Raw genomic sequence first — 25,426 nt, forward strand, 5'->3', positions numbered from 1 at the left:
ACAAATGGCTAACAGACACATGAAAAAATGTTCAAAATCATTAGCCATCAGGGAAATTCAAATCAAAACCACACTGAGATACCACCTTACGCCAGTTAGAATGGCAAAAATTGACAAGGCAAGAAACAACAAATGTTGGAGAGGATGTGGAGAAAGGGGATCCCTCTTACACTGTTGGTGGGAATGCAAGTTGGTACAGCCACTATGGAAAAGAGTGTGGAGGTCCCTTAAAAAGTTAAAAATTGAGCTACCCTGTGATCCAGCAATTGCACTACTGGGTATTTACCCCAAAGATACAGACATAGTGAAGAGAAGGGCCATATGCACCCCAGTGTTCATAGCAGCACTGTCCACAATAGCTAAATCATGGAAGGAGCCGAGATGCCCTTCAACAGATGACTGGATTAAGAAGATGTGGTCCATACATACAATGGAATATTACCCATCAAAAAGAACGATTTCTCAACATCTGCTGCAACATGGACAGGACTGGAGGAGATAATGATAAGTGAAATAAGTCAAGCAGAGAAAGACAATTATCATATGGTTTCACTCATTTATGGAACATAAGAAGTAGGAAGATCAGTAGGAGAAGAAAGGGAAGAAGAAAGGGGGGTTAAACAGAATGGGGAATGAAGCATGAGAGACTATGGACTCTGGGAAACAGACCGAGGGTTTCAGAGGGGAGAGGGGTGGGGGGATGGGTTAGGCCGGTGATGGGTATTAAGGAGGGCACGTATTGCATGGAGCACTGGGTATTATACGCAAACAATGAATCATGGAACACTACATCAAAAACGAATGATGTACTGTATGGTGACTAACATAACATAATAAAAAATTATTATTAAAAAAAAAAAGAATGTCTGATGCACAACAGACATCCAATACCTGCGAGCTGTTACCACCACTATCACAACTATTGATATGCCTGAAAGTCCGACCATCCTGTATGGTAAGGTTAGACATCTACGAGGCAGACATAGTGTATATGGAAAGCAGTGTTACTCTAGGGGGGTAAATACTTAAGCTATCCTAAAGTACCCCTTCTGAGGCAATAAAGAAGTGACCAAAAATCACAAACATTTCAGTACTCTTTTAACTCCTTATAGGTAAGTATGTGATTTTCATACACTCGTGGAGAGCAAGGATTAGCGCTAAGAGAATAGCAATTGTCCTTTTTAACGAGCAAGAGATTATTAGTTGGATTGACAAAGCTGGCAGTAGAGGTCAAAGCATCTGTGTAGCTACACAGTTATGTCCTTTCTTAATAATCTCCATGGCAAACATTAGTGTCTGTTAGCGACAGAGATGTTCTGACAGCACTGTATCAAGGACAAGTGTAAGTGAAGGAACTTTCATCAGATCTTAAAACTGAGCCAATTGTTAGTAGTCAGTTTATCATGTCTTACTTGAATATTTGGGGGCAAAATATTCCTTGCATCATAAATAAACCAAGATTTTTTCCTTTCACCTCTATACTAGCGAAAGAGTTATTATTCCATAGTCATGTATATTTGTCTTGCATGATCCCTCTAGTAATGGCCCAAAGAAGTGTTTAAAATCAACATCATTTTAAACAAAGCAAGGCTATGATTCGCTTATTTTAGCCAGGAGTAGCTGATAAGCCCAGAAGTCATAAACTCTAATATGGGAGATTAGATTATTATTTGGCAAATATTTCTTCTCGCCCCTCTCCCCACCCTCTCTTCTCTGTCCCATGGATATGATATTTGGAGTGAATGATGGACGCCAATGGTATTGACACAGTGTGGGTTTGAAATGCGTCTGTGGCGTTGTGCTCTTCCTGTCTCTTGTCACAGGAAGAGCATTATTTCGTAGCTGCCATTCCAAAGAGGTTGCAAGACGTGTGGTAAAACCAGAACCTGGCCTGCACCTTGGAGATGAACCCAGAACCCAGAACAAGATAGATGAAACCCAGCTCACCACACAGGCTTGGGTAATTAACAGATACTCATCTGTGTTTGGCACTGACTTTGGGATGATTTGTTTCGAGCCCTATGATAGCGGAATTGACTGCTCTGTGTGGTTCTGGCCCAGTGCTACCTTGTGAGGCTTTCCTCAGCTACATTCATCTTCCTGCCTACCTGCCCTCTTATAAGGACCTCCTGAGGTAATTCATATGAAAGCATTTGGCAAACGGTCAAAAACTGTACAATGCAAACAGCATCACCAACCAACCAACTAGCATTTCAATTTTCAGTCATTATTCTGTGTTTCTATGAATTTTCAAATGTTGAAAATTGTACACAAATTGTCAGATTACAAGCACTGTTCTCTGTGTGCCCTTAAAGTCCCAGGGACAGAAGAGAGAAAATCCTACCTTCATCCTACCCTTGGTTCAATCACTTAGTCGTGAATTTCTCACAGTGGTGTGGAATTACTGCTCAGGATGGTTAACGGTGCAAAGCTTAGGCCTGTGGGGGGTCCCACTCCTTCCCTGCGGACACAGTTAACTACTCAAGTACTATGGTGAAGACCCAACTTGAACACAGGAATCAACTTGTCTTGTTTTAGATCAAAACTTCCAATTCTCTGCCCCCCTTCCTAAGATCTTGATTTTTAAAGTTTTTGGAAAGATATTTAAAAGTTCAGGGTCAGGAGACACGGAGGACTTTTGCAATGCACAGATGGCACTTACTGTCTGCAGGATATATATAAAACATCACATTATAAATTGAAGAAAGCAATAACAAGTGTATGGCTGGTTTATGGTACTATAAATGGTATGTAACAACTCAAGCGTGCCATTTTTAAAGAGCTGACAATTCTTTCAGTACCTGGAGAGTTAACCATGTCTTCATGTGATTCTGTTCTCACTCTTGGGTTGAATTTCTAATTCTTTCTTAGACATGATTTTAACCAAATCACATACATTGGACAGTATAAAAGGATTTTAGTTCTTTTCTGGGGGTTGGGGCAGTAGGATTATTGAAGAGATGGGGAAATCTTTATTCAGTGACTGGTATGCCACATCAACCTTGGTGAGATGAGGTGTGGATAATGCCCCAACTAGATTTTTACAAAATTCCAAGAGTGAGAACAATGAAACTAGCCTACTTAGGTTTTTGTTCTGTTTTGTTTTGATAAGGCTATACAGTCCAAAGAACTTCATTTCTCCTTAAAATTTAAGTCTTATTACATTTTCTCTGGCATTTTCTAGACACTCCGCTAGTCTCCATCATTCTTGATGCCCTCTAGTGAAAATACATGGGAAATTCTTCTAGCAGATAAAGAGAAAATCAGTACAGATTGTCCCCACTTTGCAACACAATGGGTTTCTATAAATTATAGAGATATTCATCCTCATAGGTCTGCCTACTGGGGAGGAACAGAATTTTTTATAGTGTTGAGTGATTATCAAGCTTTTTGGTTGTTTCTTTCTTTCTTTCTTTTTAAGATTTTATGTATTTATGTATTTATTTATTTATTTAGAGTGCACACAAGTGAGGGGAGAGCCAGAGGGAGAGAGAATCTCAAGCTGACTCTGTGCTGAGCATGGAGGTGGATGCGGGGCTCGATCTCATGGCCCTGAAATCATGACTTGAGCTGAAATTAAGAGTTGGATGCTTAACTGACTGAGCCACCCATGTGCCCCCTTATTTTTATTTTATAGCATTGGCCACTTCTATGACTATTTCATATCAGATCCTTGGTCCACTCTATTCTCCATGTCTATGGCATCTCTGCTCACTGGTGTGAGAATAATTTCCCCCAAGTCCAGACTTGCCATTATAGACCCTTCTCAATGCAGAGCTGTAGATGGAAACTCCCAATCAAGAGGACTTCACACTTGAGGTGAAACCTCTCTCCATCTCGGCAATTGGTCTGTGACTTTTTGTAGCCAGCCAGTGGGTCCTTCTGAAAACAGAAAACAGCAACTACCTTCCTTGATCAAAAACCTTCCCTGCTTATTGATCCTTCTTGCATTTCAAATAAAATCCTAACTCCTCACCTTGGCCTTCTAGAACCCAACCGTCAGAATCATCTGTGGCTCTTCATGGTCACACTTCTCCAGCCACACTGACCTGTAATCTATTTCCTAACGGTCTCTCCTTGAGCACATAAGCTCCCCATGGAAAGGGGTTTGTCTGCTTTACTCACCACCGTGTCTTTGGCACCTACAACGCTGCCAGGTGCCGAGTGGAGCACTCGACAAGAATCCGAGCCCTGAAAGAATCTGAAGCACGTTGCTGCTGACTGAATGTGGCCTCTCCATGTTGACACGCTCTCTCCCACTTGCAGGCACCAGTGACCTCCCCCAGCATAACTGCCACAATCAGAGAAGTGAGGAAGTAAAGGCATTCTGCCCTTCCTGTTATGTTTAACCTTTGCTAAAACTTCTTCTGCTCTATGAAGTTCACCTCATTCATAAATTCACTGATTAACTGGCTTTTTCACTATGTGACCAGAGTTGCATTTATTGGTGGGAGGAGGAACTGCAGAGTTGGAGAAGGTGGTGGTTGGTGGTGGGTGGAGAGAGTCTGAATGTCCTAAGCCTTGGGTCAGGCAGACCCACACTTTTAAGCAATAAAATCCGAGATAAGAGTGAGATATTTGCATAATAATTTTTAAAGTCCATTTTTATAACTGTCACATAGTTATACCCTTGTATACCCAGATGTCACCCATGATCATCACAGTTGCTATCAGTTAAAAAAAAAAAAAGACATAAAAAAACAATTCTTGAGATAAAGCATACAGGATGACTGGGAAAGGAAATACCAGGCAGAGGACACTATGGTCCAAAATATTATTTTGTAGTTATATGCTCTTAGCAGTGTAAAAGCACTTTTATATCAATTATACAGCTAGCCCAAATCTTCTTAAAAATAGGTGGAATATAAGTAAATACAAAGCAATAAAGAGAATGTAAAAAATAGATTATCTCATTTAAATTCCACAGGACTTTGTGAGCTGGATGAAGCAGACACGATTCTTCTGGAAGAGCAGGAAGAGGTTTCTGCACATCCACAAAAGTCCCCTGACTGAAGGTGTGGTCTCTGCAGGACAACATGTTGGCATGAAGATGTCCTCCTTTCGACCTTCCTGCACTGAATATCCCACACAACAATTTCTGCTGCTTCCATAGCTTTCCCATCACCTTCTTAAAGGCTAGGGGAAAAGCCAAGAGTGGGAATCAAGGCTAAGGGTCCAACCTTCCTTAGGGCTGCAAATCATGAAACTGGGCAATTCCCATAATATGTACTAAGGACTGCACGTCTGAAGGTAAACATCCACGGGGGGCATTTTGGAGCTCACAATTTATTGGAAGCACAGGGTTAAAGGGATAGAGGCTGGTTCTGGTAACTACAAGAAGGTATAGATCTTTTCCAAGATGCCACAAGGCAGGGCTGAGGACAGCCTGACAATTCTCCCTCATGCCCCTATGTTTGCATTTAGGGAAACCCATTTAAAGGCAGGCACAAGCATGGGTGAGAATGCCAGGCTGGGGACTGCAAGACCCGGGATTGAGTTTTGTCTCTGTTACATCCTTGAGACAGAGCCTTGGGCAAGCCACACAATCTCTCTGAGTTTCAGTTTCTTGTCTGTAAAATGGGACAACATTTTTAGGGCAACAACATTACAACTCAGGGTTATTCTAAATACCAATCGAGGTAATATATTAATGTGCTTTGTAAATAATAAAATACAACATAAAATGTAAGGTGTTATCACCACAGCATCCTATTTTAAAATAATTCACATCTTCCTTCTGGAATTAAGTCTGGATTTGGCTTTTGGGCCCCAGTCAGGCTTGTGAAATAGGCAGGACTTGAGGAGAAATTCTTCACCTTATTACAAAACCTTAGTACAACTAAGTCCATATTTACCTATCTATATTTTTAAACTTTAATTTCTTTTTCATTATTCTGGTACTCTGCTCATACTCTTTTTTCCTGTCTTATAAAAAAATTATTTAAGTATAGTTGACGTACAACGTTACGTTAGTTTCAGGTGGACGACAAAATTCAACATCTCTCTATACATTAATGCTATGCTCATGTGGTGGCCATCCGTCCCCAAATAATTCTACTACAATGCAATTGACTATGTTCCCTATTGTACCTTTTATCCCTGTGACTTACTCATTCTATAACTAGAAGCCTGTATCTCCCACTCCCCTTTGCCCAACTCCCCGTACCATCCCTCTGGCAACCATCAGTCTGCTCTCTGTACTTATGGGTCTGCTTCTGCTTTTTATTTATTCATTTGTTTTTTATTTTTTCAAGTTTTTACTTAAACTTCAGTTAGTTAACATATACTGTAATATTAGTTTCAGATGTAGAATTTAGTGATTGATCACTTATACACGACACTCAGTGCTCATCACAGGTGACCTCCTTAATAGCCATCACCCATTTAACCCATCCCCTGCCCACCACCCATTCAGTAACGCTCCACATTTAAGTGAAATCCTATGGTATTGTCTTTCTCTGTTTGTAACTAAGTCCATATTTAAATGTTGCCTTCAAGGTCAATGTGTCTGTGGGCTTAGTTTTGGGCATAAAATGTTTAAAATACTACCATTCTGCAATTTGCCTCCAAAGGCAAATTCTTTTATTTCACTTCATTCATTGAAAAACATTTTATTTTCATCAAATCTTCTTTAATCAGACTCTTGCATTAGATAACTTTCTCTTAGGAATAATATAATCACTTTAGAAATGCTCTGTTCTCTTGCTTGATTTGGGAACATAGATTTATTTTAGTCTAAATTATATTAGTTTTAATTGTTTCTGGTCTAGCAACATTTTTTTTTTCTTCCTGAAAGTGCCTTCCTTTTTTAAACTCCTGAATAATAACCTGTTATTAATGGAATGCTGTTGAATGGCCCCTTTTGTCAGAAGCACTTAAGAGATGAATAAAAGTATCATACATGGAGTCTACATGTTATTTTGAGGCCAAACTATCTTTATTTGTTTATTTATTTTTGAGAGAGAAAGAGAGAGACAGTGTATAGAGTGGGGAGGGGCAGAGGGAGACAGAGAATCTTAAGCAGGCTCCATACCTAGTGTGGAGCCTGATGTGGACACGATCTCATGACCCTACGTATGCTGGAAAAAAGAGCACTGAACGGAAGCCCAGGAAGACCTGGGATCTACTTCCACCTCTGAGACTAACTTTGGAGAAACCGCTTAACATCTCTGGTCTTGGGTTCCTAACCTGACAAAGGAGAGAGCAGGACTGGATGCCTCCTGGAGCTTCTTCCAGCTTTAGTGTTCAATTTGCTTAAGCAGTTACAGCAGAACCAAAACAGTGCTTGTGCTCCCAGCCCCAAAGGTTTTCCTCGATGTGAGGAAATTTCAAAGTCTTCTCGGCGTCCTCCGTCACCTGCCCTGATTCTACCAGCCTGGAGAGCCTCCCATGTCTACCTGTGTTCTACCCTGATTTAGGATGACCACAGTTCTGCAAAGCCCAAACAACACATCAAATATGTAGGCAAGATGTGTTTTTTTTTTTTAAATATTAATGCTAAGTCTGTCTTATATAACAAAGAATTTCAAGTATCACTTCATCAGGGACACAGAAGCCGTGTTGCCTCTGTCAATGCAAAGTAGCGGCAGGCAAAGCAGGCAGGAGAAAGCGATCCTGGGGTTCACACGGAGAAGACTCTTACTATTTCAGGGAAACCGAGGCACAGAGCATTATGCAAAAGTGTCCTGTTACTGAGTAACTATGAGACAAGTGAAAGTAAATTTGTCTTAATTTTACAGTGGACTTTAACTTTTTGTTAGGGAACGGGGCTTGGCTTGTTTAGAATCTAATCAGAGGTGACAGAATTACTGAAGTGCTAAGAATAACCTCTCACCTCTGAGGCTGGCCCACAGCAAGCATCCTGAGCTTGGTGATAAAAGTAGACCCTCTGATATAAGAGAGAGGGAGAGGGGGGAGAAGCAGGAGGAGGTAGAAGAAAGAGAAAGGGAGGGAGAGACCTCTACTTTTAAGACCATATACCACAGAACGCCAAGGGTGAGGGAAGAGAAACGGGAAAGCAATCAAGTTCAAAAAACCAGACCCACTTTCCACTTCTTTAAAGAGCACCTCCCACAGTCAGACTCCTTAACCTATGTAACACACACACACACACACACACACACACACGCACACACACACACACGTATGCATATGTGTGTGCACGTGTGTCTTACATATATACTTATTTATTTTAATGCGGCCGTGGCCTGTCCCAGCTGCCTGGTTGCTATTGGAGTAAGCGAATTCTCATAGAAGGTTAAGGAATGAGGTTAAGGAATTCGGTGTCAGCATAAGCGTAAGAGCAGAAGAGGATACAGACTAAATACTAAAGACTAAGAACCAGTTGTTATCTAATTCTTTTAAATTTTTGGCTATCGTTCTTAAAAATGTTTCTATAGTTTTGCTCTCCTTTCCAAGGGAAAGCCAGGTTCAGTTCTCTGCTAAAACAGAGAAGTTGAGAAGGTAAAGTCATTTTATTTATGACACATTTTGTCATCTCTCTCCTGGACTCCTGTCCCAGGCTCTAAGCTGGTCTCCCTGCTTGTGCTTGGGCCCCCCATTCTCAGCACAAGAGACAGAGAAATCTTACTAAAATGCAACCCAGATTACATGCAGCCTTGTTCAAAATCTTCCAGTACTTTCTGTCTGATTCAGAGTAAAGGGTGAAGGACTCCTGCTGGCACTGTGCCTGTTGCCTCTGACCTGATTTTATACCCTCTTCTTCCCACTGTAGGGCCTTTGTATTTGCGGTTCTCTCTGTCTGGAAATTCTGCAAATATCTCCATGGCTCGCTCTCTCTCTCTCTCTCTCTCTATCTCATGTCCTTGAATCAAATGTCATCTTTTCAGTGAGGTCTTCCTTGATTCATTTACAATTTAAAACTGTGAGGTGCCCCTTTCCCTGGCACTTCCTGATCCCATTTCTTGCTCTATTTTCCTCCGGAGTACTCATCGCCACTTAATCTACAATGCATTTTATGTATTACAGGTCTCTCCTATCAGGATCTCGTGTGTTTTTTTCACTGCAATATCCCCACTGCCCAGCCACATAAATGGTGCTCAATAAATATTGTTGAATTAATAAATTGGACTTATTCTACAGAAATTCACTATAAGGATAAGTTAATTAAAAAAAACACTGAAAAAGACCTTGTAGATAATTAGATTAGAATATGTTAAAACCAAGAGACTCAGATTTTAACTTTATTCATGATCTAGATCACAGCTATAAAATAATCCATTTGGAAACAGTTTTCCCTTCATATATATATATATATATATATATATATATATATATATATATATACACACACACACACACACACACACACACACAGATCTCTAATAACAACTGATCTTTTAAAATATAATGACTCTATTGTTCTCAACTATCATAGCTTTTTTTCTCTTAGGGCAAATTTATTCTGTTAAGCAAGAAAAGTAAGATATGAAAGTGAGGATTATTTTCAAAATTGCTTTCTTCAATGTATAAAGAAGCCATAGAAATTGATAAGAAAATGACACATAACTCAACTGTAAATTGGGCAAAAGATATTAACTGTTCCCAGAAAAGGAAATGAAAGTGATCTTGAAACACGAAAAGATGCTCAACCTCGTCATAAAAAGGAGCATGAAATTAAAAATTGTTTTGAGATTCCTTTTGTCACCTAACAGATTGGTAAAATCTGAAAGTGTGGCTGTAGCCTGTGGAGTGGAGAAGCAGCATTCTCATGTGTTTGCTGGTTACAGAGCCAACGGGCACCATCCCTTTGGACAATCTGACAGTGTTCAAAATTATAATTGTATGTATTTATTGATTCTTTAACCCTATTTCTGGTAATTTATCCATCACATGTACCTCATACATGTGACACGTATATATAGGTGTGTAAATATGTACAGGGTTATGATATTTATAATAGCAAAAGTCTGGTAACAACCCAAAGGCCCATAAATAGGGAATAGGTTAAAATTCATACAATGGAAAACAATGCAGCTATAAGCCCCACTGGCCTCCTCTATACAGTGATATGAGAAGACCCATAGGATGCATTGAGACAAGCAAGATCCAGAATTGTGTTTAATACTGGAAATAGAAAATATATATATACATAATTTCCTACAATTACATAAAGGAAAGAAACATTAGAAACTAATAAAATGGGGATGGTGTGAGGGCAGTGGTTCTGAGGAAGTGGGAAGATGGCAGACAGGGTTGGGGAGGCTTTATACCATGCTTCTTTTTCATATTGTTTGATATCCTGAATTGCTTAAATTTATTAGCTATTAAAAATTAAGCAAAGTATGTATAACCTAGCAATCATACTCCTTGGTATTTTCCCCAAGGAACTGGAAGCTGATGTCCACACAAAAACCTGCCCACAAGTGTTTATAGCATCTTTATTCATAATTGCCAAAACTTAAAACAATCAAGATGTCCCTCAGGAGGTGAATGGATACATAAACTGTAATATACCACGGTAATGAAATATTTAGCACTAAGAGGAAAGCAGCTATCAAGCCATGAGGAAACATGAAGGCAACTTGAGTCAACTTTACTAAGTGAAAGAAGCCAATCTGAAAAGGCAACACCCTATATGAGTCCAACTTTATGACATTCTGGAAAAGGCAAAACTATGGAGACAATAAAAAAAAAAAAAGTGGTTGCCAGGGGTGGGGAGGAATGATAGGCAGAGCACAGAGGATCTTTTAGGGCAGTGAAACTACTCTGTAGGACACTATAATGGTGCGTAGATGTCATTAGACATTTGTCCAAACCCACAGAAATTAATCACACAACACCAAGAGTGAACCCTAACGTGTACTGTGAACTGTGGATGATAATGCTGCATCAATTTAGGTTCAACAAACTGGAACAGATGTACCACTGTCGTGGGAGCTGTTGGTAATGGGGAGGCTGTGCATGTGCTGGGGCAGGGGTATGGAGAAATCTCTGTACCTTCTGCTCAATTCTGCTGTGAGGCTAAAACTGCTCTAAAAAAATGAAATCTATTAAACAAAACAAAACAAAGTACGTCCTTAAGGTTCAGATTCTCTTGCTTTCCCTCAGACTTTCTAAGGCACTCCCTGGGGGGCCGAATAAGGCGGTGCAGAGTGAAGGTCCGGGAGGCCAGAGACGAGGGACCCTGATGATCTGATTAAGTGCTGCATGAAAGGACTCACAGGTTTGCTTCCTTTGCCTCAGTCTAGTACCTTGTCTTCCCTTGGCACCTCTCAAGCTAACTCAGGGAACATTTATCATGTCTACTCTGCCCCACAAACCCCAAGCTTTGCCTGGAATATCTTTCTTGTTTGTCAGCACCCATGCCGTTCACCATCTAAACACATCATTCTTCTGGTCCCCCATTACCTTCTATGTATTAAGTGTCTGTAATGGTACTTGTACATAATATTAAATAACTTAAACATATATAGCCTAATTTATATGTGTCTACCCCGGAAAAGTCATGTAAATAGTATCTGTTTTAAACATTCAGTATAATTCAGAGCAACAAATATTTACTGAACACCAAAATATGAACTATGCACAGTCCCTGATCTCATGAGGTTCCCAATCTGTTAGCTTGACTTGCACTACATCACAGGACTTCCCAGAACACATTTAATAAATGTTTTTGTATGTTGTTGATGGAGATTAATTCTGTTCACACCAAAATAAACATATGAGTCCATCTTTTCTGGTGCAGAATCTTGGCAGGCCAAACAACTGTCCTAATTATTCCTCTCTGCATCTAACTTTATTCATTCAAAATCTTTTCGTAGTGTCCTCTGTTTTCTATTTTCCCAGGACTTAAGATTTTAGATGCCAACATGGGGAAGCTAACCTTCTTTCACAGCCCACATCTGGAACATCTACAAAGAGCTGTGTTCCCAGACTCCATTAGGGACAGCTGGAGCAGTTACAGGGTGCTTCTCGCTTGGTTAAAAAAGGAAGGAAAAATCCATCTTAAATTGTTAAGTTTCTACAGTCTTTCAGAACATAGAAGTCACTTAAAATTTTCAGTTAAAGTACAAAGAGTCCTTGGGGCAGCCCAAGAAGATAGAAGAATTCTCAGCACACTATACACTTTCAGAAGAAAAATACTGAGAATAAAAATAGTTTCCCAACTCAGTCATTCTTTGGGATTGATAATTTATTCCTGATGGTGCCCCAAAATACGGGAAGAGAAGCAAGAGAATAAACTTGGCTCCCATAACAGAAATTATTCATAGCTCTTTTCCTTCATAAAATAATGGACTATTAGATCGTCCATAAAATCCCTTTCAGTAATTTTATAGTAGGTCTGTACTTTATAAGCCATATTTTGTAACAGAGAAAAAGAAAAAAAAAAGAGAAATATTTTACAATAATTCATTCCATTGATTTTTACTAAATTTCCAATTCCAAACCTTTCATCTCTCCTATAAAAATTAAATTACCACATTTCAGATCCTTTTCCTAGTATAATTATTAAAAATGAAAGTTTCTTGACTGCCATCTATTGGTGAAGGAAAAAGTGACAACTTATTTAAAAAGTGCATTTTCTCTCAGATTTTCCAGTTTAGAGGTTTAAATATTTTACATTAAAAAAGATTGCATGCTGTACAACAGACATGCAGAACATTTTATATGTTTAAACTCAAACTAATGGACTATATATCACTAGTTTAAAAAAATAAATCAAAATGTAAAGTTTTCATTTTTACAGTGTAATACTTTTCCTGGTATTGTTTCAAGAAGTCACACAGAAAGATGATAGCACCCTGATTTAAATTTTGTTTTATAGACAGAGATGCTAGTATAACCAATGATGATGTGGTTACATTATTAGCCAGTCAACTCAAATGAGGTACATACAGTGAAAACCTCTTATAAGGAATGTCATTAATTCTATCTTTACAAACAAATAAATTGTAAAAACAAAGGACAACTCTACTAATAGGTAGAATATACAATAGCAAGGAACCAGAATTTTTCAAGGTAGAATATATAAATCTGAGGGGAAAATGTATATCTTCACTCAGCATACAGGAAGCAGTTAGTTATTTGTAATTAATGAAACATACCTGGCTTAAAATGTGGTAAAGAATGAACTCCAGGCCACGTGTCCTCATTTGGCGTTCCAAGAACCTAGGGGAGAGCAGGAAATTGTGGAAACAGACTTATTATTTCCAAAGCACTCAAAATTCTCCAGTGTAGAAAACAGTACACTGCTTATGATGAAACTCTGGATTTTTTTTTTTCCATGATCGTGTGCCAGGGATTTTATTTCAGTAAAAACAAACCACAAACTAAAAGCTAAAGAGCCACCCAAGATGAATGTCTGCGTTTTAACAAATGCAGCTGAACGCAGGCAGTGAAATCTGCTGCATTTTATCAACTCCAAACTTAGTAAGTAGGCTTAGGACTCCAGCGGTAAGCTGTCATCTCCATGGAACTGAATCAAGTATGCGTGTGTCCCTCATGATTCTTGCATGAGCTTTTATCCTTTCCTCCAGCATCAGATGTCTCATCATTTAGCAGTTCTACAAATTCTGTCATTCCTTCCCCCGCATCCTCTGAGCATCACGATGTTTCAAAGAAGCAGGACAGGCAGCCTGGGATGCTCATTCTCGATGAGCTACACTGCTCATTTCAGGTAACATCTTTATGTGGCTTCGAATTTCCTCATCCCCTCCCCCCAATACTGTCCTCCCTCTACACTCTTTCCTTTCTTCATCCACATTTTCACCTTCTTTCCCCATTTCTTTTTCTACCACCATGATGTCTGATCTGGTTGAAGGAATTAAAGGGCAACTGCAGCTCACACAGAACTGGGTTTGCCCCATGCGAACATCCAGGTCCTCCGAAGGCTGCTGCTACACTCCGTGGTCACGGTCAATCACCACTCGAGAACAGTGGAGTTGGAGGGTTTAAGAGCCCAGACCCTGGAAACAGATTCCTTGGGTTCAAATCCTTGCTCCCCTCCTTACTAGTCATGTGACCATGGGCAAGAAATAATCTCACTGAGGTTCCTCACTGAATTGAGCTCTCACTTCCCTCCTTTATAACCTGGGGGTGACAATAGCACCCACCTCACTTGTGGTGAAAGACTACGTGGCAGGAGTAAGCACTATGTAAGTATTAGATATTATTCCAAGTGACCCTAGAAAACAGGGGCATGTTGGGGCGGCACTAGCCACGTGGGAGAATCTGGGGCCCAACACCAAATGTAACTCAAGCCGTGACGGACCAACATGCATAGTCCAACAGGTGAGAAAGGGCAGGAGGTGAAACCAGACACTGGCAAAAGAGGAGGAATGGCAGATATCACGGGAGGGAATTAAGCACATTCACTTTCTCGGAGCGTTAGCAGATACTGCTGTGCAGTAAGGAAATGCAGAGCTTCGAGTATTTGTGGGTTTGTTTACTAGGGGGACGGGGCTGTCCTATCAGAGTGGCAAACACGCAGCGAGTGCTTCCCTCACTCCCTCCTTCTCTGGTGAGTCAGGATTAAATACACGTATTATGTTCCCCAATGGGCTCTGGGATGAGATAATACAATTCTTTTCAATTGTAACCGATGCATTTTGCAAGCACAATCAGCAGGAATGTTAACAGGCACATCTCCACATGGGAGGCCACACTAGGGCAGTCAGTGAAGGCAGGCAGGCGAGAGGGCTGGGGCAGGGGGCTGCGGGACAGGAAAGGAGACGGACACCCTGTCTGACACGAACCACTGCGGTAACGGTGTCTGCAAAAGGCACTTCCCCCTTCTTTTCACTAACTCCGACGAGTACTTCAAGACAGGGAGACAGCCAGCCGTGCGGGCGGCGCACGGCTCATCTGAGGAATGCTCCCCTTTGCGCTTCCACGGAAGTCTGCACGAAGGACGTGAAGGACTTGAGCAACTAAAGGGAGGAATTTTCGGCTCAAAATCACGACTTGATCACAATCAATCCATCACCTAGGACGCAGACCCTCTGAAGGTTTTATAAACCACGGAAAGTCCAGCCAGAACGTGAACCTTGTTCTCTCGCTTGGGGTGAAGGTACGGTTGTTACCCTGACTGTACACAATGTCTCTACAATGTTTGTGTTACCAAAACTCTTTCACAGGCACTAGCCCCAGCCATACTCAGTGTTCTGCTTCAAAGTGATTATCAAATATTGTGGCCGTTTCATAAAAGTCACCTGCAAAGAGAAAATACTTCAGTGCTTTTTTGAGTTCTTGTAGCGCGGACTGACGAAGACTCCACACCTCAGATTCTCCCGCCTACAACCCGTGGGCCATTTGTGCAAGAAATACAAGGTGGCTAGAAAGTGGGCAAAGGAAAAGAAGTATTAAAAATCAGTCTTTCTCCCCGCGAAAGCCTTTTCGGGAAGGCAATCTGGCTCAACTGCATGGTTACAGAGGACTGGTGATTTGTGCCCGGCAGAAAATGGGGGCACGTTGTCTCTGGCGGCAGATTTTCGTTTCTATTAACTAAGACATTCCACAACCAGGACACGTTTAGCTTAGAAAAAGAGGTATTCTCTAAAAGTAAATAAATAAAACGGGGCAGAAGAAAATAGCACCACCGACCTTTCACACATTCGTCCCACACGTGCAAATAGGCAGGCTGGTAACATCTGAAGCGGCTTTCAGTCTTAAAGTGACAGACACGCTAAAACGTCTTCTACAAGGTCATTCAAGAAGCTTCACCTGACACCTGTGCCCATGGTTGGTACGTCTCCCTGCTCCTTTATTGGTCCACGTCTGCACTGGGCTAACATTTACTGTGCTCCTCACAGAAGACAGAAGGATAAGATGGGGCCTCTGCCTGGAGGTGCTCCCGCTCTGTGAGCCAGATGAGCGGGGGCAGCGGTGGGCTGCCTTCAACACAAGTGCTTTCTCAGAAGTGTGGGCACAGGGAGCTGAGAGCCTGAAGTGGGGGTGTGCCTGAGGCTCCCTGGGGCCGGGGAGAACAGCTGCATGGCAGAGGGAACACTGAGTAATAGTTGGCCACGTGCACAAAAGGGGTGTGGGGGAGGGGGTGGGTAGTGCCAGCAGAGAACTCTGGTTATAAGGAAGGACTATGTCAAAATACTTTCAGTTCTCCAAATTCCCCTGCTGCTCATGCCCGTGCTTTCTCACAGTGCTTTCCTCGTCGGGAATGCCCTGCCCACGACTGGCCAGGTTAACTCCTACCTTTTTCTCTGGCTTTAGCTCACAAGCCACCGTTTCCTGAAAGACTTTCTGGTCCAAGATCCTCATAACCTCTGAGGGCTTTGTACAGGATTCTTACAGGACCTACCCACTGCCTTACAGTTGTTACATTACTGGCCTGTCTCCGCACTGCACCGTAGACCTCCGAGTGGAGACTGCAGTGTTCCTATCTTTAGATCCCTAGGGTCTACTCTGTGCCTGACACCAAATATGCACTCAGTACATGTTGACTGAATGAGCGAATGGCGTGTCTGGATTATAGCGTGAAGTTTGGTGTTACTGGATTGTTGGCTGGGTTATGGAAGGGGAGGCTAGGGCCAGGGAACGCATAAGTGGAGACTGCATTTTATCTCTGCCTCAGGTTTTCTCAGACTACAGGTCACATGACCCCCTGGGAGATTGTAAATTTTACAGAGTGTTGACATCAGCATTTTTCTGAAGATGAATGTAACAAGTAATATCAGAAGGTAACATACATGTTAAAGACAATGTTTTATGAAAATTTATTGACATTATATCTCTGTCTGTATATGTGTACTTTATGAGTCATGACATAGTATGTATTCCCTGGGGTGCCTGGGTGCTCAGTCAGTTAAGCGTCTGCCTTCAGCTCAGGTCATGATCTCAGGGTCCTGGGATCGAGCCCCACGTCGGGATCCCTGCTCAGTGGGGAGTCTGCTTCTCCCTCTCCCTCTGTCCCTCCCCCCTCAACTCTTGCACATGCATGCTCTCTCTCTCTCTCTCAAATAAATAAAATCTTTAAAAAATGATTTCTTACCATTTAAGAGCCATTTTATAGGGAATAAAAGTTATTAGCTAAAAATCAAGAATGTAGGCGATAAAACAAATTTGGGGGCTGGGGGCAATGAGTTTAATTTTAGATCTATTGAATGGTAGAAAGGCCTGCAGATCAAGATAGGGGGTGTGTAAAGAGCAGCTGGAAATACAGATACAGATCTCAGGAGAGGGATTAAAGTTGAGAAAAACATTTGGAACTCTTTAGCATATTTATGGTAATAGAAAGCAAAAGCCAAAACACAAGCTACAAAATCGTCTTACTTCCCTACACTCATGCACACACAGTTCCCAGAAGGGTGTCTCTGTGATTTCCTGGACTTTTATCATCTGTTAAGAAAAACAAGAGATGATCTCACCTTCTCAGTAGAGGTTTACACTGCCTGCCCCTGATGAACTAGGATTTAACGACCCCAAACTTACTCTTCTGGGCTTACCTCCGCACTGATGGCTATGACATGGATCCCACCCACCGTGTCAGCCTCTCTGATGAGCAGAGGAAGACACTGAGAAAAAGAGAGTCTCTCTGCTGAAACATCTACTTTACCAGAAACAGAAGAGCGGATTCTAAACTTCTAAAGCTCAGAGCTCAAGAACTAGGGCTTGTCAGAAATATTTACTTACCCTTCCAAATTACTAACAGTTCCACGAATTCTCACACTTCCCCGTCAGGTCCCGGGGCTGCTATAAATGAGTCCGTAGGCTTTTCCTGAAGAATGCCCACGGTTTAAACAGAACAAGGGCTGCTAATAGTTTCCCTGGGTCGAAGGGTCAGAGGAGTCTCTCACAGAGACTCCGGCACAGAGGAACTCTGGCCTATCAAATGCGGATAAAACTGGCTCACATGGGTCTGTACTAAAGCAGTGATGTGGAACGTGCTGGGTTTCCACTTTAGGTTTTTCGGTTTTATGAGACAGGCATTCTGGGCCAGGGCAGGTGATTTCAAGCTGACTTAGCAACAAATTCAAGGAAATGGAGAACCACCAAATAACTCTAATGGTTTTTAAGCCAAACTCTGAAAGTCCACACATACAAGATACATCTCTAAAATAGTTTCAGAGCTGTACTACTTTGGGTTCTGGAAGATTCTTTATGATTCCTCAGTGAGAAGTTCCTAAATACACCTTGTGAAGAAGCTCGGCAGAACTGGGCTTGGCTGCCACACCAAACAGGTGTTTTGGAGTTCAAAGATGAGCCACAGAAAAGCAGAACTTCCTAAGTCTCGTCCTGCCTGTGTGCTCTCTATCTCGAAAAACAGTTCTCAAGCAAGTGGAGCTGGAGTGCAAAACCAGGGTGCTTCGACTAGAAAGACTGTGCTCTTAAGAGCTGCACTCTCTTGCTCCCAGGAGGATCAGAGAGCAGCAGTGGGGCTCGGACGGTGATTAATGATTCACAGCCCACTGACCAGACTCCAGAAGGAAGTTTTGGGTATGAGGAGCAAGGACTTTTTTCATTCTCTTCCCTCTTCCAGTCCAACATGCACACACACACTACACACACTAGGTACTACATACCAACTTCTTCACCATTTTCATCAGTGACTTAAAGAACATCACAGAAAAATGACTTACATTCTCAGGTGACACAACAGAAAAGATGTGTAATATTCTGATGGTTGAGCCAGACTTAAAGAATATTTAATCAGGTAGGAACAACTGGCTGAACCTAACACAGAGAAACCTAATAGCAATAAACATGAGTCTAGACTTGGGTTCTATTAATTGTTTGAGATGCAAAGACCTGGCAGGCAACAATTTGTGGAACCAAGGACCCGTGGTTTTCAGCTAAGTACAAATTCTATGAGACCCAGTGGAAATGAAAGGAGATTGGGGTAGGCTGACTTTAAGATAGCTCCATAATCCCTGCCTGCTGGTGCTGACACTCCTCCCCTTGACTGTGCATGGAACCAATGACTTGCTTTTAACCAACAGAATATGGCAAAAGTGACGAGATGTCACTTCTGTGATTATGTTGTAGAGGATGCCAGCTCTCATCTTGCTGGGAGACTCGCTCCTTTGCAGGCTTTGAGGAAGCAAGCATTCAAACTGGGAAGCCTATAAGACAAGAAACTGGGGGTGGCTTCAGCCAACAGCCAGCAAAACTTAAGTCCCTCAGTCTAATGGCTTGCAAGGAGCTGAATGTTGTCAACAATCGCATGATTCTGAAAGCGGATCCCTCCCCAGCCCAAACTCATGTAAGACTGAAGGCCTGCTGAACACCTTGATTGCAACCGTGAAGCAGAGTGCCAGCTAAGCCACGCTTGGATACCTGACCCACCGGCACTGTGAGGTGATAAATGTGTGCTAAGTTGCTAAGTCTGTGGGGCGCCCGGGTGGCTCAGTGGGTTAAACGTCTGCCTTGGCCCAGGTCATGATCCCAGAGTCCTGGGATAGAGCCCCACATCGGGCTCCCTGCTCAGCGGGGAGTCTGCTTCTCCCTCTGCCCTTCCTCGTGCTCTCTCAAATAAGCGGATAAATCTTTAAAAAAAAAAAGTTGCTAGGTTTGTGGTAATATTGTTACCCAGCAATAAGCAATGAATGCAGATTAAATCACTGAATCATACTAGTCAGCACACCTGGATTGCTGTGCCAGTACCAGGTGCTGCATGTGAAGAGGGACAAAAATAAATAACACAGTCTTCAACGGGATGTACCCAGAAAGGGGGTGGTGGACCCATGTCCCAGGAGGTGGACTGGAAATGTCACCCTCGATGAGAAAGAAATGGTCTGGGATATCACCTCAAATACGTGAAGTACTGCAATGTCAGTGGGGGGACTGACTGATGCTGTGCTGAGTCAGATGGGAAACAAGGGCCAATGGGTTAAGATATTAATATACAAGAGAGAAGGGCATTCTAATGACAAGAGCTGCATAAACTGGAATGGCAGCCTTATGAGGTTTAATCACAGCTAAGAGTTGGACTGCACCATATTTTGCATTCAGATATTATAAGGATCGAATTCCGCCTCCATTGACACAAGGGCATCTGTGGTAAAATTCTGATGTAATACTACAACAGACAGTTTGCATGACAGGATGAGGTCCTGCATTTGCATCTATCTTTGTTTTTATTTGGCCATAATTATAACTAACTGGATTGATAAGGAGACGTGAGCTGATAAGGAAAAGGGTTATGATGAGATGAAGGATGGTAGAGAAGATATGGATGAAAGCTTTCTTTCCCTACTTTCTATCCAAAGTATGTATCGATATTAATTATTTTGCAGGGAACCAGCACAATCAATGGCTGATATCAGAATCTTTTGTGGGAGCATGATAAGCAAATATATGCATGTATATATATGTATATGCATGTATATTATATGTGTGTGCGTCTGTGCATATGCATACACACACACACACATATAGTTCCTCTCTTCCATCATTACTTAGGCTTTACCTACAGTGCCACTAGATAAGGGTTAGAGCGTTTGGACTGTTTGTTTTTGGCAATGGCCAATGGTATACAGATTGCATATAGGGTTAGAAAAGTAGCTTTAAGATGCTGTGATTCCGGGTTGGTTGTTCCAGAGCCCAGAAACAGCAGTTTCTGCACAACAGCGGCCTTTACTGAGAAGGGCCAGCAGGGGGAGCCACTACACTGAGAAAACGAAAAGCTGCCTGGGGCTTCAGAAAGCTGCTTGAATATTTAATCAGTGGCTCAACTGCTGGATTAAGAGATGGTGTTTCCAAAATACTGTGCAGAGTTTTCAACATGGCAAGGGTTCAGATGGGAAGTAATCAAAATAAATAAAGGACAGCCCTTCAAGTTCTACTTAAAGTGAATTCAATTCACCCGCTAGAAGGTAAAGGTCTGGGTTAGTGGCGCTTAGCTGCACATGGGAATGAACTGGGAGGCATTAAAAAAAAAAAACAAAACAGGTTAAAAAACACACTAAGGACTGGGACCCACCCCAGTGATTCTGATTTAACTGGTCCGCGCTGCAGCTTAGGTATGTGTAATTTTCTAAAGCTCTCGGGTGATTCTAATGTCAGCAAGTTCTGGGGCTGACTGGCCCAATCTAACCAGGGGATCTCTCAGAGGCGCTCATTTTAGTGAGATGGTTCATAGATTTTTTTTTTTTTTAAGTCTGGATCCAAAGGGCCACAAACAGCAGATAAGTGAACAAAACAAGCAGTTGGCTGTTAGAGAAATTAGAGGGTAACTAAAGAATAAATCTGAAAACTACTCCAGAAAATGCTCTTCAGCGGAAAATTCTGCACCGAGAGCAGCTCATTTAAAATATGTTTTCCTCCAAGGTTATAGTCATCCTTTCCCCTCCCCCTTTTCTCCTACTGTTTTTCTCCTGTCTCCCCAAACCCAGACTCCCTCATCGATCTCACTCTCCTCTCAATGGCTTTTCTCTTCTTTTCACTGAGCCATGTTACTGTGACACAGCCTCAGACTGTCAGTCCCCGCTGCACGCTGTGGGAGCCGAGGTCAAGGAAGTGTACATGCACACTGTTCAGCAGCCCGAAGCTGGAGGCTGCAGGCTGTGGAGACTGGAGGGGGGCGATGTTGCCAAGCAGATGCCACACCGAGAGGCTGACTAAAGCAGCGGCACGAAATGTGGAAAAATGAACCCAGGGCGAGGGACCTGGAGGCAGGAGCACCAGATGCTGGAGCCTCGCTACTCAAAACGTGGTCCAGGAACTAGCAGCCTCAGCATCACCTGCAGAAAGCAGCTCGGGCTCCACTCCCGAGCTGATGCATCGGAATCTATCATTCAACAGGAACCCCAGGTGATGCATATGGACACTGAAGTGTGAGAAACGCTGCTTTAAAGAATACATTCTAACTGGATATTTCAACCTAAAAAGCACAAACAATAGAGAGGAAATTCTTGTCGCAGGTACCTTCATCCAGAGCACCTAGGTAAGATTATTTGTTCAAGCAGCATTTGGAAAGGGTGCGGGGCGGAGGGGGGGTTGTGGGCAATTTCCAGTTCACTGGTGTGGGCACCTCCTATCAGGAGCTCCCGCAGATGACAATGATTGCATGAGACTGGCTCGGCGTTCTATGCCTTCAAGCTCATCCCCCACATGGCTCTCCTGTCCTCCCTTTAGCAGTCTCAAAGCCTAGGTGTTTCTTATGGCAAGAGGCTTTGAATCATTTCTGGAAACAGGCAAAACACAATAATCCACTGATGCTCTTAAGTTCAGCTGCAAACTTAAGGCCAATGAAAATTCTAGGATACATACAAATACACATGTATGTGTCATATATGACACCACAGATCCAAATTGATCACCATTTTCTTCTTCTCAAATGAAAATAGTTTTCCTATTTACTGAGCATCACCTGTGTGCAAAGCAATGTGCTAATTATCGTGAGGCACAAAGATGCAAAACTTTTGCCTTCAAAAATGTAGTATTTCAAGTATTCATTTTTATTGCATTAAAATTAAAAATGACAAAGCTACTGAACTGATTTGTAACACTATGAAACTTTGCATCCTCAAGTGTGTTTTAGAAAATTACATTTCCTTCAAGAACATGTGAATGCGAACGTATTCATCTCCTGTCAGTGCTGTAACAATCACAAGCTTGCTGACTTAAACCATCAGAACTTTAATTCTGTTTAAGTTCTGGAGTCAGCAATTGGAAATCATTTTCACTGGGCTGAAATCAAGGTGTCTACCAGGTTACCCTCCCCTCCAGGCTTTAGGGTAGAGTCCATTCCTTGCCTCTCCCAGCTTCTGGTGGCTAAAGGGGTTCCCTTGGTTTGTGGCTGAATCACTCCAATTTCTGCCTCCACCCGTACACTGACTTCTCTTCTGTATCAAACCTCCTCTCTTACCAAGACGCTGATGACTGCATTTAAGGCCCATCTGGATAATCCAGGATAATCTCCGTATTTCAAGATCCTTAACTTAATCCCATAAAAAACTATTTTCCAAATAAGGTAAAATTATAGGTCCAGAGATTCAGGGTCTAATATTTTTAGGTGTTCCTTATTCAGCTTACTACAGAGTAAAATTACCATTTACAAAATATTATTTCATCAAAATGGATACTTTATGCATTTAGAACATGAAGTAAACAGAAAGAGCTATGGGAACATATCCACTTGCAGCAGTAACTTCACTGAAGCTGCTTTACTGTTTGCAATTCACACCTATTATTTCATGAATTGCGATCAACCCAATAAAATAGGATAATATAGCGACTTTGCAGATGAGAAAACTATACTGCAAAGAAGGGCGACCTGACCAAGAAAACCAGGACAAACCTGGACTGATGTCTGGTGCCCTTCCCACCTCATCACTCAGATGCCAGCACTTTATTAACAGGACTGTTAATTCATCTCAGTTGACTCATAAAGCAATTTATGTCTGCAAGACCAGCAAAGACTGACAGACCGAAGCTGAGTGGTCAGCCGCGCAACCTCACTAGCTAAGGGCTGCCATGCCTCTGCGGACCCACTGGGCATACTCAGATTGGTTTCAAAGTCAAAGATACTCCCATTATAGTTACTTACTAAGAAAGCTGATTTTGTCATTCATTTTTATTCCAATCTGACAAATGTAATAAAAAAGGATGTATTTAATATTTTTTTTCTTTCTTTAAACCTAGTGCACAGAATTTTGTTTCAATTAACAGAATAAGCACCTATGCGCTCATCACCCCGGACAAGAACTGGGTTATTTAACAACAGCCACATCTAATCCAGGAGCTCAGGCCCCATGCAGTTACCCAGCCGTGCCCACCTGAAGCAAGCTCCATCCTGATTCAGGTTCATTATTCTCTATCTTTTGTTTTTATATAATTTTATTGTCCTTATAAAGATTATAAAGTATTTTTATTTTAATTATTTAATACTTTATATCAGGATATAATGCTATAGCCAATCTTCTGGAATTTATTTTTTCACTTAACATTATATTGCTAAGATCCATCCAAACTCTCATGTGACTATAATGTTAACAGAATGTTATTCATCCGCTCTCACTGATGAGCATTTGTGTTGTTTACCAGTTTCCGCCCAAGACTCAGAAAACCCCATTGTGTAAAAATGGCAAGTGAAAGCTTAGCAGTGATTTTTTTCCCTTTATGGCTGTAAAATTCCATAAAGCAAAAATTAAATATTGGCACCTAAAATGGAGTTGTGTTCTAATAGTTTGAGAGCTCCTTGGGACTCACAAAATATTTTCCCAAAGAAATGATTCTCTACATGGTGGTTGATGCATGAAAGGCTGTTATATCCGTAACAACCTAAAAAACACTACAGAGCCAAACAGGCCCGGACCCCAGCATTTCTGATCCAAATGCAGCCAGGGTGGAAGTCACCACTCTCTTCCCATGGAGGCCGCCAACAAGCAGGATGGGGAACCAGTCCCCAAGACTTGTCAAACTCTAGGGCCGAGGGAGCAATGCTGGTCCAGACAAGAAAAGAAGGGGCCAGCCTGAAGCTTCCAAGGCCAGGGAGATGCTGGGATGGAGATCGAGGCCATGAACGATAAGGGAGCTGTGTGACTTGGGAGCAGTGACAAACACTCCAGTGGAATGGGGAAGGGGTGGTCAAAAAGTGAATCATTTTCTCTGCATTTTTAGTGCTGGTTAATGGGGAGCAACAGTCAAGGGGGTCTGGAGGCATGCCCGCAGGGTGTCTTTGCCAGGTGACAGGCTTGAATGTTCTTTCTCCCCTTTACTATGTGTTTACTTCTTTCATGGAGACACCTACTTGCACTTAAGAGTGGGGCAGTGGAGAGAGCCAGAGAAATGCTGGAGGACTTGGAAATGAGGCACCCCCTCTCCTGTGCTGTTGTGTCTGTGGTGCCGGGGAGGAGAAGGGAGAGCAGGACAAAGCCTCACACGCTGCGCTGGGAGTAAGGGCTGTGCCTGTATTAGAAGTATGTAGGTCAGAGCCAGCCAACCAAAGGCAATCTATACATTTACCTGTTCCAAAAAGAGATGCTGTTATTTTTAGAGCTTTGAATGAGGTACGCAGGAAGGTGTGAGTGACCAACAAAACCTCTGCTAAGTTTACTGGCAGGAAGGCTGTTAAAAAATTTAGGTCAAGGTATTTCTGTAGAATGTGCTACAGCTGCAATATTTTATTGCAACTTTATATATACTAGTTAACTATAATTAACTAGGGTTTAACTATATAACTATACAATGTAATTATTTAACTATAATTTAACCATAATTTCGACATGTGTATATTATTACATATTTATTCATAAAAAGTTCTTGGGAACCTATTATTGCCAATGATTGTGCCAGAAGCTAGGATACAGCTATGGAAAAGACGGTCCCCAATAAAGGGTGATGTTCATGATAATAAGCTCGAGGTCCACCGGGCCCCTCCCACTCCCACTCTCTTGGAAACTGCCATGCAATACCACAGACTTTCATCTATGAATGGGCTACTTATTCCTGACAGATTCAGTGTGAGTCAAGAACTGGTATTTAGAATACCAATGCCAAAATCTGGGAT

The 25,426-nt window shown here is 42.0% G+C and overlaps 1 protein-coding gene across 7 annotated transcripts in view; it reads right to left on the minus strand.

The window, feature by feature from the left end:
- Positions 1-25,426, minus strand: part of CDK14 (cyclin dependent kinase 14) — a 924,301-nt gene that overhangs the window by 382,760 nt on the left and 516,115 nt on the right. For all 7 annotated transcript variants that reach the window (XR_015724025.1, XR_015724024.1, XM_045793298.2 and 4 more), the window contains one exon: positions 13,068-13,131. Coding sequence is in view for 5 of the 7 variants with exons in the window: in XM_045793298.2 (XP_045649254.1) it covers positions 13,068-13,131 (64 nt within the window). In the remaining 2 variants the exon portion in view is untranslated. The remainder of the gene's footprint in view (positions 1-13,067; positions 13,132-25,426) is intronic.

The sequence above is a fragment of the Ursus americanus genome, chromosome 3 (genome assembly GCF_024610735.1).
Source record: "Ursus americanus isolate L20-20 chromosome 3, mUrsAme1.1.p, whole genome shotgun sequence".
NCBI lineage: Eukaryota > Metazoa > Chordata > Mammalia > Carnivora > Ursidae > Ursus > Ursus americanus.